Below are 12,689 nucleotides of genomic sequence, written 5' to 3'. Positions count from 1 at the left end.
GTCAAAATCCCAGTCTGCCTTGTGCCTCTGCTTACTCTCCCGCCTTCAGTTCCTGCGGCACCGCACTCTCAGGAATCGAGAGGCACCAATCCGGACCCATATTCAGGTCAGCCCAGCCTCTGTCGGGGCTTTCTGTTTCAATGTTCCTCCATGTTTCAACAACGTACAGCCTGTTTTACACCAGACGCTGCTAAAATACGGTACATGTGTGCAGTATTGAGGGGGAGAGCACTCCAGTGGGCAGAGGCAAAATTTTCGAACACCATGTTAGAACATGTGACTTTTGTTTGATCACTCACACTATCAAGCTGACACCTCACTCCGCCTATTAAGTCTGGTCCAGGGTTCCAGGTCCGTGGCTGATTATACTATTGAATTTTGAACACTGGCGGCGGAGGTGGATTGGACTGTCTTTGTGAAAGGATTAGGAGACAAACTAAAGGATGAACTGGTTTCATGAAATGACCCACCTGACCTAAAATCTTTGATTTCCCTAGCGAACCGTATCGACAATCGCCTACAGAGTCGTCAAAGGGAGAGACGGCGTTCGCCTATCCGGGCTGTTAATCGTTCCGCCCTGCCGCCGTCAATCAACCTGCCCCCAGCAACACCCCTGCCAGAGGAGCCAATGGAGCTGGGTCATGTGCACCTGACTGCAGAGGAGTGCCTGTGACGCCGCCAGGCTGGGGAGTGCCTGTATTGTGGAAAAGGAAGTTTTCAGTAAGAGTCCGGCACTGTCTCTTCCTTTACACAGACCTTATGACTGCACAATTGACCTCCTGCCCGGCGCTCCCTTGCCTTTCAGTCGTCTATATAATCTCTCCAAACCTGAAGGAACAGTACATCCAGGACTCTCCTGCCGCGGGTATCATCCGCCCATCCTCGTCACCCCTTGTCGCTAAGAAGGACAAAACATTGCGGCCCTGCATCGACTTTAGAGGCCTCAACAATATCACCATCAAAAACAAATATCCATTACCACTCATTGATTCCGCCTTTCCGCCACTCCCCGGGGCCACCATTTTCACCAAATTCGACCTCAGGAAAGCTTATCACCTGGTGTGAATAAGGGAAGGGGATGAGTGGAAAACTGCTTTTAAAACGCCTCTGGGACAGTTCGAAAATTTAGTCATGCCCTTTGGATTAACCAGTGCCCCAGCCATCTTCCAGGCATTAATCAACAATGTACTATGGGATTTCCTCAATCAGTTTGTATATCTGGATGACATACTTATCTTTTCTAAGACCCCACAGGAACACCAGCACCATGTGTGCCTGGTCCTCCAGAGGCTCCTGGAGAACAAATTATTCATGAAGGGAGAGAAGTGTAAGCTCCACACAGACAGTTTTCTGGGTTTTATTGTGGGATGTGGACAGGCAAAAGCCAACCCAGAAAAAATCAAAGCAGTAACTGAGTAACAACAGGAAACAGGTACAAATATTCATTGGGTTCGCTAACTTTTTCAGACGTTTCATCAGAGACTTTAGCTGTGTTGTTGCTCCACTCACTAAACTCACCTCTCCCTCCAGACTGTTCTGCTCAAGCCCAATCTGCCTTTGAGAATCTTAAGGACCTATTCACCTCTGCCCCAATCTTATGCCAGCCCGATCCCTCCCGCCAGTTAATTGTGGAGATGGATGCCTTAGACACAGGTGTCGGGGCAGTCCTCTCCCAAAGGGTTGGACCACATAATCATTTATATCCCTGTGCCTTTTTCTCTTGTTGCCTGTCACCAGCTGAGAGCAACTATGATGTGGGGGATCGAGAACTGTTGGCGGTCAAGTTTGCCCTGGAAGGGGCAGAGCATCCATTCCTGGTTTGGACAGATCACAAGAACCTAGCTTATATTCAGTCAGCTAATTGTTTAAATCCCTGTCAAGAAATCCCTAGAAAAGACTGACAATAATGTGACCAAAGGGACATGTTAATCCAAGGTGTGTCCACTAATTAGCATCACAGGTGTCTACAATCTTGTAATCACTCAGTGGGCCTATATATAGGGTTACAGGTCATCAATGTGCTGTTTGGTGACATGGTGTGTAACACATTCAACATGGACCAGAGGAAGCACAGGAAAGAGTTGCCTCAGGAGATTAGAAAGAAAATTATAGACAAGGATGTTAAAGGTAAAGGCTATAAGACCATCTCCACACAGCTTGATGCTCCTGTGACTACAGTTGCACCTATTATTCAGAAATGTAAGATCCATGGGACTGTAGCCAACCTCCTTGGACGTGTCCGCAGGAGGAAAATTGATAACAAATCAAAGAGATGGATAATGCGAATGGTAACAAAAGAGCCCAGAAAAACTTCTAGAGATGAGAGGTGAACTTGAAGCTCAAGGAACATCAGTGTCAGATTGCACCATCCCTCGTTGTTTGAGCCAAAGTGGACTTAATGGGAGACGACCAAGGAGGACACAATTGTTGAAAAGAAATCATAAAAAAGCCAGATTGGAAGTTGCCAAACTACATGTTGACAAGCCACAAAGCTTCTGGGAGAATGTCCTATGGACAGATGAGACAAAAATGGATTTTTGCCAAAGCACATCAGCTCTATGTTCATAGACGGAAAAATGAAGCATATCAAGAAAGAACGCTGTCCCTACTGTGAAACATGGAGGAGGCTCTGTTATGTTCTGGGGCTGCTTTGCTGCATCTGGCACAGGGTGTCTTGCATCTGTGTAGAGTACAATGAAATCTCAAGACTATCAAGGGATTCTAGAGAGAAATGTTCTGGCCAGTGTCAGAAAGCTTGGTCTCAGTCGCAGGTCATGTGTCTTGCAACAGGACAATAACCCAAAACACACAGCTAAAAACACCCAAGAATGGCTAAGAGGAAAACATTGGACTATTCTAAAGTGACCTTCTATGAGCCCTGACCTAAATCCTATTGAGCATCTTTGGAAGGAGCTGAAACATGCCATCTGGAAAAAAGGCACCCTTCAAACCTGAGACAACTGGAGCAATTTGCTCCTGAGGAGTGGGCCAAAATACCTGCTGAGAGGTGCAGAAGTCTCATTGACAGTTACAGGAATTGTTTGATTGCAGTGATTGCCTCAAAAGGTTGTGCAACAAAATATTAAGTTAAGGGTACCATCATTTTTGTCCAGGCCTGTTTCAAAAGTTGTTTTTTTAATAATTCTGTTGAAGCATGGTCGAAAAGCAATGTCTGACTTTCATTGGTTAAATTTCATAGATTTTTTTTATTATTACTTTTGTCAATTCAAGTTATTTCTGTGACCATTGTGAGGTTTTTTTTTTTTTTTTTCATTAACCGACAGGTACCAACCATTTTGTCCACGTGTATTTCCCAGGATCCCGCAACATCAAGCCAGATGCACTTTCGCACCAGTTCTCCCAGGAGGACGCTACCACCCCTCCGGAGCCCATTATACCCCTTTACCTGCATGGTCGCAGTTGTCCGCTGGGAGATTGACTTCTGGTGGCCCACGATCGACAGAGACAACAGGGCCTATGTGTTGCCGTGTCAAGTGTGTGCCAGGGGCAAAGCCTCCCACTCACCACCTTCCGGTCTGCTCCAACCACTATCAGTTCTGAAACACCCTTGGTCTCACATGGCAGTGGACTTCGTGACTGGCTTTCCCCCATCTCAAGGTAACACAATCATCCAATTGTTGACTGGTTCTCTAAGGCAGCCCATTTCGTTGCCCTACCGAACCTCCCGACCGCCAAGGAAACCACTGACCACATAACCAACCATGTGTTCCGACTCCATGGAATCCTGGCAGATATTGTGTTGGACCGAAGAATGCAATTTATGGCCCAAGTTTGGCATTCCCTTTGTGAGGGCTTGGGCGCATCGGTGAGGCTGACCTCTGGCTTACACTCCCAGACCAATGGACAAACTGAGCAGGCCAAGGAGAAGGACCTGGCTGTGCTAGAGTGGCCCTTCTCCAATCCGGGGCCAGAATGAAGGCAGCCATGGACAAGCATCGTACTCCCGCTCCTCAATATCAGCGAGGTCAGTCAGTTTGGCTCTCGTCAAAAAATATTCCCCTAAAGACAGATCCTCGGAAACTCTCTCCTCGCTTCCTAGGGCCCCTCAAAATAACCAAAGTCATCAGTCCGTCGGAAGCATACCCCCAACTCCCTCCTTCTCTTCGCATCCACCCTACGTTCCATGTCTTCCAGCTGAAACGTGTTCGGTCCAGTGACCTATGCCCTTTGGCCGATCCCCATCCTCCCGCCCAGGTTGTAGATGGTCACCCGGCTTTCACGGTCCGGCGGCCCATTGATGTCCACAGGCGGGGCAGGGGACTACAACCTCTCTCAACTATCTGATCTACCTTCATTTGCACATTTAAAAACTGTAAAATAAACATTGTTAAACTGCTCCCTGAGTTCCGTCTCTTTGGTCCCCCTGTCAGTCGTTAAATCAATAAGGTAAGTGAGGAATAACTTTGGACCACTATAAACTGTTTAAAATGTACTAGTTCTGTTTTTCACATTTTAAAGATGGAAAAATCATGTACAGGACCTTTAAGTGAGCATTTAGTTTAAGAGTGGCTACTGGTTTTAAAATGTAGATCTGTTTGTGATTAGCTGATGAGAGAAATATTGGAGGAAGTTTGTGTTAATGAGAGCCACATGTCGAGTCTGAATCATCTGTCTCCTCCCTGATCTGATACTTTTTCCGGCTCCATCTCCTCCTCCCTGTCTCTATGAATGATGATCATAAACAACAACTTATCTCCCATTTTCAATTAGGGTTGTCAAAAGTATTAAAAATTGTATTCTAATCGATACTCAAACTATCATTCAAACTAGATACTCATGTGAGTAGGTATCAATACTACAAAAGTCACATTCATAGCACAGAAATGAGCAGCTCCTGATTAAATTTGGAATGATCTTGAGCTGTAGCAGAACATGTACAGTTGAAACCATAAGCTGACTTAAACTATATAAAAAGACACATGTGCTTTTTTTCTCACTGTCTTACAAGAAGTCAGACTGAACTTTCCCTGTTTAGGTCAGTTAGGATTACTAAAATTATTTCTATTTGCTAAATGTCAGAATAATGAGAGAAGGATATTGTTAGACAATTTTTCATTATTTTCTTCAAAGTCAGAAGTTTACATACATTTTATGAGTATTTGATACCATTGCCTTTAAACTGTATGACATGTGTCAAACATTTTGGACATCCTTCCACAAGCTTCTCACAATAGTTGGTAGGATTTTTTTTTTTAAATCACATTGTTGTTGAAAGAAAAGGGTTTTTTTTTATTTTTTTATTATTATCAAAATCGGTGTTGAGTATTGCATCTATTCCTTAGTATCAAAATCAAATGTAAAACTGACAATGCTATTTCCAGTCATAAAGTAATTCAAATAATTTACAGAAATGCAACACAATGAAATCCCTTAATTATTGAAAAACCTTCCATATATGTAATTCTTGTGTACTAATTAAAGGCTTATTATGTGACTTTTCTGGTGTGACACTTTCTTTTCAGTGTGTGTTTTTAAGTTTCTACATTTTAGATATACATGAAATTAAGCAGCGTTTAGAAAACCTTTTTAAATTTTAGATTCACGTTCCATGTGTCATTCATAGTTTTGATGCCTTCAGTGAGAATCTACAATGTAGATAATGATAGAAATAAAGAAGAAACATAAATGAAGGCTTAATGAGTGGAACATTCCAGGCATTGCAACAGAAAATTTGTATAGTGCTGATTTAAGCTTTCGGAGCATTGTCAGTCTTTCCGAAAGTTTGCATTCTAACAGATGCCTTGGGTGACGTTTGGCATAAACCAATTTGTCAGTTTTCAATTTGGATGTAAAATATTTCATGAAATATTCAAGAGATTTTTTAATGTGATTTGTGCAGTACCTCTGTGACTTCCATGACTTTGATCGCTGCCAGCTGACCTGTCTTGACATGGCGACCCTAAAAAAAAAAAAAAAAAGAAAAAGTAAGAAAGTATTTAAGACAATTTATACAATATTTACAATGAGTCATACTTTGGCCTAATATTCATGACAATCTGACCCAAAGCCCATTAAACTGAGACCAGACCAGTGAGGAACCCTCCCTGGATTATAAAGATACTAACGTATGTCTGCATATTTTCATTTTTTCTTATGACCAGGAGAAAACACTGGGATTAAGTGCATTTAGGTTAGAGGTAAGTGATGTTTCTACAACACAAAATAATATTCAAAAGACTAACAGAACTAACCCTGTATTTCAGAACATGATTGTACAGATCTAAACAACAGGGTTAGCAGTTTTTATGCAGAATATGACAGGAGAGTTAGTTGTTTGTGGAGGAAATGATGGTACTTATGTTGTACTTAAACATGATCTGATTATGGAAATCAATCTATGAATGTAAATCACAATTTGAATGGACACAAATAGTAAATCTCAAAGGCTGCACATTTTGAAGTATTTCTGTAAATTCTTTTGGATCTGTTTAAAATTCAAACTTTTGATGTGTTTAAAATCCAAACTTTTGAACAGAATTATTATTCTTATATTCTTATGAAAGCATAAATCACAAATCTAATCACAATCGCAATGTTCACCAGAAAAATCACAATTAGATATTTTTACCAAATTGTTGGCCTCAGTAGACAACGTAAAATGTACAAAAATAAATCTAACTTGATAGATAAATCTAACTAGAGCAGATTCTGTTAGAGAAAAGGCTGTTATAATATATTCATATATGCAAATGAGATGCTAACACGGTTATGTCTGCTGCCCACAGACTGTGCATATGTCACTAACACAGAGCTAGAGCTTGTTCTGTTCAATGAGACACAGATACAGTATGTGTACATCAATCAATATCAATATTTGGACACAACAGTGGAGTAAACTACCCTTACCAATAAGATGAATTCTCGCAATTTTTGTGAGTTCACAAGCTCTCGAGAATCCAGCTTGTTCACCTCCAGCTGAATCGTTAACATTTGATAGGTTCTGAGACTGACCAATCACAGCATTGTGGTTTGGGCAGAAGTCAGCACCAAATAAACTAAAACAAACATGGTGACGCCAACAAACATACCTTAGCCTATTTTAGCAGAAAAACTGACTATTTAGTTTGTGAAAATCTTGCAGAAGGAAGTGTATTGTGCATTTGTGGAGGGAAAGATGTCTTTTCTCTCAACTGGTCTTAACTCATGTTTGATTTTTTAGCTTGTTCTGCTATTGTAACGCTTCGACCAATCAACGTGAAGTACTAGTTTGAATGCTCAGGTCATTGGTTCGGTTTGGCACTTTAAGCAAGATCCATCCCAGATTAATGCATAGAACTGAGTATCGATATGATACAATAAGTTATCTACCTTTGATATTTATATATAAGGCTCGATTAGAATCAGGATTTTTTTTTTCTAGTATAGTCAGACACTTCTTGTTTTTCAGAGTGTCCTTGTTTCCTCTAGGGTTTCCTCCCAGGACACAGCCTCCGGAGATCAGGGTTGCCAGTCTTCAGCAACCAAAACTGCACAAGAGGGCCTGAAAAAATGACCAAAACCTGCAGAACGCACAGCACCACACATACCCCTCCTCTCTCACACACAAATATCAGCTCCACAGAGTGCTGACAGATTTGGATATGAATTTGTCTTAAATTCAGAAATTTCATGATAATTATTCTGAAATTTTACATGGAAAATACTTCTGGCCAAACACGTGGACCATATTTTTCACCAACAGCTCCCTGCTGGTCAGAGGTTTTGCAATGGTGCGTTCTGTTTCACGTAGATTCCTGAGGGATTCATGTGCCCGGATTGAGCGCGCCCTGCTGGTGGAGTGTGGCGTTTCCTTCCTGTAGCCGTCCTTCCTTCCTCTGGCCTTTCCCTTTTCTCTTCATTGTCTCTCTATTCTATTTAAAGGGCCTACTTTCTGCTAACCAGTGCCTAATACAATACCCTAGATTAGTTAGTTTTGTTTTCTCATTAAAGGCTCAATATTACACTATTTTCTGATCTGCTATAAAGTAATTTCCTCATCAAAAACACACCTGGAGTTGTGATTTGTTTCATTCACACATGTTTAACACACAAACCCTGTATATTTAGGAGTTCTTCTTTCAAACAGAAAACACTCATCACCTTGTGATGTGGCAATACAGGAAGTGCTCCATTGTCTTGTAAACTTCACACACCTTCACTAGAATCATCTGAATGATTTCAGCCGTGGAATTGCACGTATGAATGAAACACAACACAACTCTGAAGATGTTTTTGATGAGGTAACAACATTATAACATGCCAAAAGAGTAAATTGTGCATAATATAGGACCTTTAAAAATGAAAGGTCCTATAGCTTCAAATGAAAATACAACCCCTCCCCCACCTAACAGAGGGATACAATGTTGATAGGACCAATATTGCACAGAAATCCACATTAAAGTTTGCATTTGTACAGTATATTAAGCCTAAAAGCATGTGTGCGTTACTGCTATCGGCAAAAACATGTGCACAAGTCCATGCACTAAATTAGGTCTTAAGTTTCACTCATAAATGGTGAAAAAATAGCTGTTTACTTTCTGTAACTTGGATTATATGGATTTGCACTGTACAGGAAGGGCCAGAGCAGGCTCTATCTCCTGAGGAGACTCAGGTCTTTTGGAGTGAGAGGGCCACTCCTGAAGACCTTCTATGACTCTGTGGTGGCATCAGCCATCCTCTACGGTGTGGTCTGTTGGAACAGCAGCATCACAGAGAGGGAGAGGAAGAAGCTGGACAAGGTCATCAAGAAGACCAGCTCTGTCGTGGACTGTCCTCTGGACTCAGTGCAGGAGGTGGGGGACAGGAGGGTCCTGGCTAAGGTCTTTTCTATGCTGGGCCATGAGTCTCACCCCCTGCAGGACGCTCTGTCTGCCCTGGACAGCAGCTTCAGTGACAGACTGATTCACCCTCGCTGTGTGAAGGAGAGGTTTCTCAGATCTTTCCTTCCTGCTGCTGTCAGACTGTACAATGAACACTGTTAACACTGAAAATGTATCATTCAACCACATGTGCAATACTCAAGTCACTTTACGGAGATGTTACATTAGAGTCTATTTTTAGTTTATTTTTTAAGTCTATATTTTTATTATTTTAAGCTATTTATCTATTATCTTGTTTTATTGCATGTACCATTTTCCTTCTGTTCTTTAACTGTGCGGTGCAATATGGGAATTTCCCCACTGTCGGACTAATAAAGGCATATCTTATCTTATCTTATAATGATCAGAAACACAAGAGGAGAGGGAAATGACCTCCAGTTCTGAATAATAGGGCTGCTGGTTCTACCCCTCAAAAATTGAGCAAAGCTACGCTCCATCAACCCAAAATATGCACAAGAGGTCAAATCCTCCAGCTAACGTAGTCCTGACCAAGACTAGCTCAAGATCTGGAGATGGGTCCCACTGGTCCTAACAGATTTAACCCAGACACACTGAAGGATGGGTCAAATGTAGGTTTAACTCAGAGACACTAAAGGATGGGTCAAATGCAGGTTTAACTCAGAGACACTAAAGGATGGGTCAAATGCAGGTTTAACCCAGAGACACTGAAGGATAGTTCAAATGCAGAGGAAAAAAAAAAGTGTACCTTAACCATAACATTGACCACTCTGACCAAAATAATTGTGTGTTCTTTTTTTTTCACCTACCTCATTATGAATTAAAAATTAGCTTTGAACATGAGGCATTTAAAAATGTACATGTCCTAACAGTATGAAAAGCAGAAGGGGTGACCAAGAAGAGGAAGTGTAACTGATGCATCATGGGAATTCATGCTCAGCTGTTAAGCTCTGACCTAGTTTCATCATAAAATCTAACTCTGGTCTACCCACCACAAAACCGCAAAATGGCACACACCCAATGCATTTGAATGGTGCTTCTCAATATGCGGTCAGGAGACTGCTTTAAAATACTTAAACACATTAGATCTGGTTTAGTTCCAATCTGATTTACTGGGCATGGTTTAGGTCCTGGTTTATGTCCTGGTCCTTAGGCTATGTATTTGTCTCCGTTTAGTCCAAGGTAAGTTCTGGGTAAGTCCTGATTTTAGTCCCTGGTTTAGTCCCTTCTTTACTCCTGATTTCGTCTATATTTTAGTTTCAGGTTTAATCTCTGGGTTAATCCTGGTTTGGCCCTGATTTAGCCCTGGTTTAATCCTGTTTTAGTCTTGGTTTAGTCCTTGTTCAATCTCTACTTTAGACCTAGTTTAGTCCTGATTAAGTCCTCACACAGATGGGAAACGTCCTCAAAGTAGAAACTCACAGCTGCTACTACAACTACTACAACTACTACAACTACTACTATTACTACTGCTACCACTACCACTACTACTACAATGACTTATATTTTCCACAAACACTGACATGTTAGGCAGAGACATGTTGGACAGTTCTAATGTGTCTTTCTGTCCTAAGACAGAGTGGACTTGTTTGAAAACATGAGGAGAATCTGAGGCATTCCTTTAAAGTCACATTGTTTTTGAATTTGTCTTGAAGCAACAACACAAATACACTATAGACAACATGTGACCAGCAATACATCCTCTGCTTCATTTGACCCTCTCCTCTGCATTCTCTGGCCCTCTCCTCTGCTCTGTCTGACCCTTTCCTCTGTATCCTCTGACCCTCTTCTCTGCATCCTCTACTCCATCTGACCATCTCCTCTGCATCCTCTGCTCCTCTGACGCTCTCCTCTCCATCCTCTGGTCCTCTCCTCTGCTCCTCTGCTCTATCTGAATCTGTCCTCTCCTCTGTTCTTCTCCTCTGCATCCTGAGACCCTCTCCATCCTCTTCTCCTCTCCATCTGACCGTCTCCTCTGCATCGTCTTCACACATGACTCCTCAAAGAAATACCGGTAGTTCCTTTCAGAGATGAAAGGGTGACAGTTTAAATCAGTCATAAAACTGACAAAACTAGTTATTTATTCACACATGAATAGCTCTGTGTTGAAAATAAAGTGGGTTAATGATCATAAGTTACAATATGTGACTTGTATTTGACACCAGGAATAGACAAAGCTGTACAGGCTAACCACTCTGCCGCAGTAGAATGCTCGGTCAGCTTTGGCTGTTTTGTCTCGCGCTCGGCTCCTGTTTCCTCTCATTCACTTCACAATGTCCTTTAAACAAACTACAGAAAAATCCCACACCAGCAAGGGCATATTTTAAGGGCTTAACTTTTATAACCTGAAATGTATTATTTTAGTTACAGAGAATTAGCAAGTTCGATAGGTGATCTTAGACCTCTGAAAACATGTTATGGAATGCCTGTGTGTCAGATGCCCTCCCTGTGTGTCAGGTGCCTTTCCTGTGTCTCCATGATGTCTTATTTACAGAGAAAAGATGCACATGTACAACCACACCTTATGTAGAACAAGGGAGAGGTATTTTTCTGACATTATTGGAAGTTACAGTAACAACTTTCGTGTCCTGTTTGCAACAGTAAACAGATTAACAAACCCTCCAGCTCTGCTGCTTAGAACTAATTTCCACATTTAAGTGCAATGAGTTTGCAGTATTCTTTAATGACAAGGTTCAGGGCATTAAAAATGCCATCAATTCCACGACGCAAATAACAACCCAGCACCCACCTAAACACTTAGAGCGGACTCACTTTGCACCTGTAACTAACAAAACTGTCCCAGAGATCGTTACCAGTCTGAGTTCATCTACATGCTGCCTCGATGTGTTACGCACTAAAAGTGCGTAAAGTCTGTGCTCATCAGTTTGCTGTCACCACTCACTTGCATAGTTAACATGTGACTTCAATCTGGAACATTCCCAAGAGCTTTGAAAACTGTGGTTATCAAGCCCCTTCTAAAGAAGAGCAGTCTTGATGCCACAATATTGAACAATTACCGACCAATCTCAAATCTGCCGTTTCTAAGCAAAGTCCGTGAAAAAGTAGTTTACCAACAGCTTATTAACTTCCTCCAAATTAACAACTCCTTTGGTAAGATATGATATGCCTTTAATAGTCGCACAGTGGCGAAATTCCAGTATTGCACCGCACAGTTCAAGAACAGCAGGAAAATGGTAACATGCAATAAAACAAGATAAAAGATAATTGATTGTTTTCCAGTCAGGTTTTAGACCCCACCATAGCACTGAGACTGCTCTTATCAAGGTGACAAATGACATCCGCCTGAACACTGATGCAGGCAAAGTCTCAGTCTTGTTCCTGAGTTAGATCTGAGTGCTGCTTTTGACACTGTGGATTATAGGGTCCTCTTACAGAGACTGGAGGACTGGGTGGGCATCTCTGGTACGGCACTAAACTGGTTCAAGTCCTATCTAGAAAACAGGGAGTACTTTGTTGAAATTGGAAAATGTGTCTCAGATAAAATGTCCCTGACCTTTGGGGTGCCCCAGGGGTCAATCTTGGGACCCCTGTTGTTCAATCTCTATATGGTGCCGTTAGGCCAGTTAATACGCAGCAATAATGTGTCCTACCACAGATGACACTCAGATCTATGTCTCACTGGCAGCAGGTGAATACGGACCAGTGGATTCATTCTGCCACTGCTTCCAACAGATCAGTGTGTGGATGCAAAACAACTTTTCCAGCTAAACTCAGACAAGACTGAAGTCATCATCTTTGGCCCACAGAAACATAGAGAAAGTGCTAGAAGTCACCTCCAGTCTCTCTCTCTCTAAAATGTCATCTCTGATATGTTAGTGCCATATGAACCAT

At 41.8% G+C, this 12,689-nt stretch overlaps 1 protein-coding gene across 1 annotated transcript in view; it reads right to left on the bottom strand.

Annotated features, from left to right (window-relative positions):
• Nucleotides 1-12,689, bottom strand: part of LOC117377282 (mitogen-activated protein kinase kinase kinase kinase 4-like) — a 66,394-nt gene that overhangs the window by 45,798 nt on the left and 7,907 nt on the right. Inside the window, exon 3 of the mRNA XM_055224662.1 lies at nucleotides 5,864-5,920. Coding sequence (XP_055080637.1) covers nucleotides 5,864-5,920 — 57 coding nt within the window. The remainder of the gene's footprint in view (nucleotides 1-5,863; nucleotides 5,921-12,689) is intronic.

The sequence above is a fragment of the Periophthalmus magnuspinnatus genome, chromosome 10 (genome assembly GCF_009829125.3).
Source record: "Periophthalmus magnuspinnatus isolate fPerMag1 chromosome 10, fPerMag1.2.pri, whole genome shotgun sequence".
Taxonomy (NCBI): domain Eukaryota; kingdom Metazoa; phylum Chordata; class Actinopteri; order Gobiiformes; family Gobiidae; genus Periophthalmus; species Periophthalmus magnuspinnatus.
The sequence above is the reverse complement of the archived record's forward strand: the minus strand, read 5'-3'. Positions and strand labels throughout refer to the sequence as shown.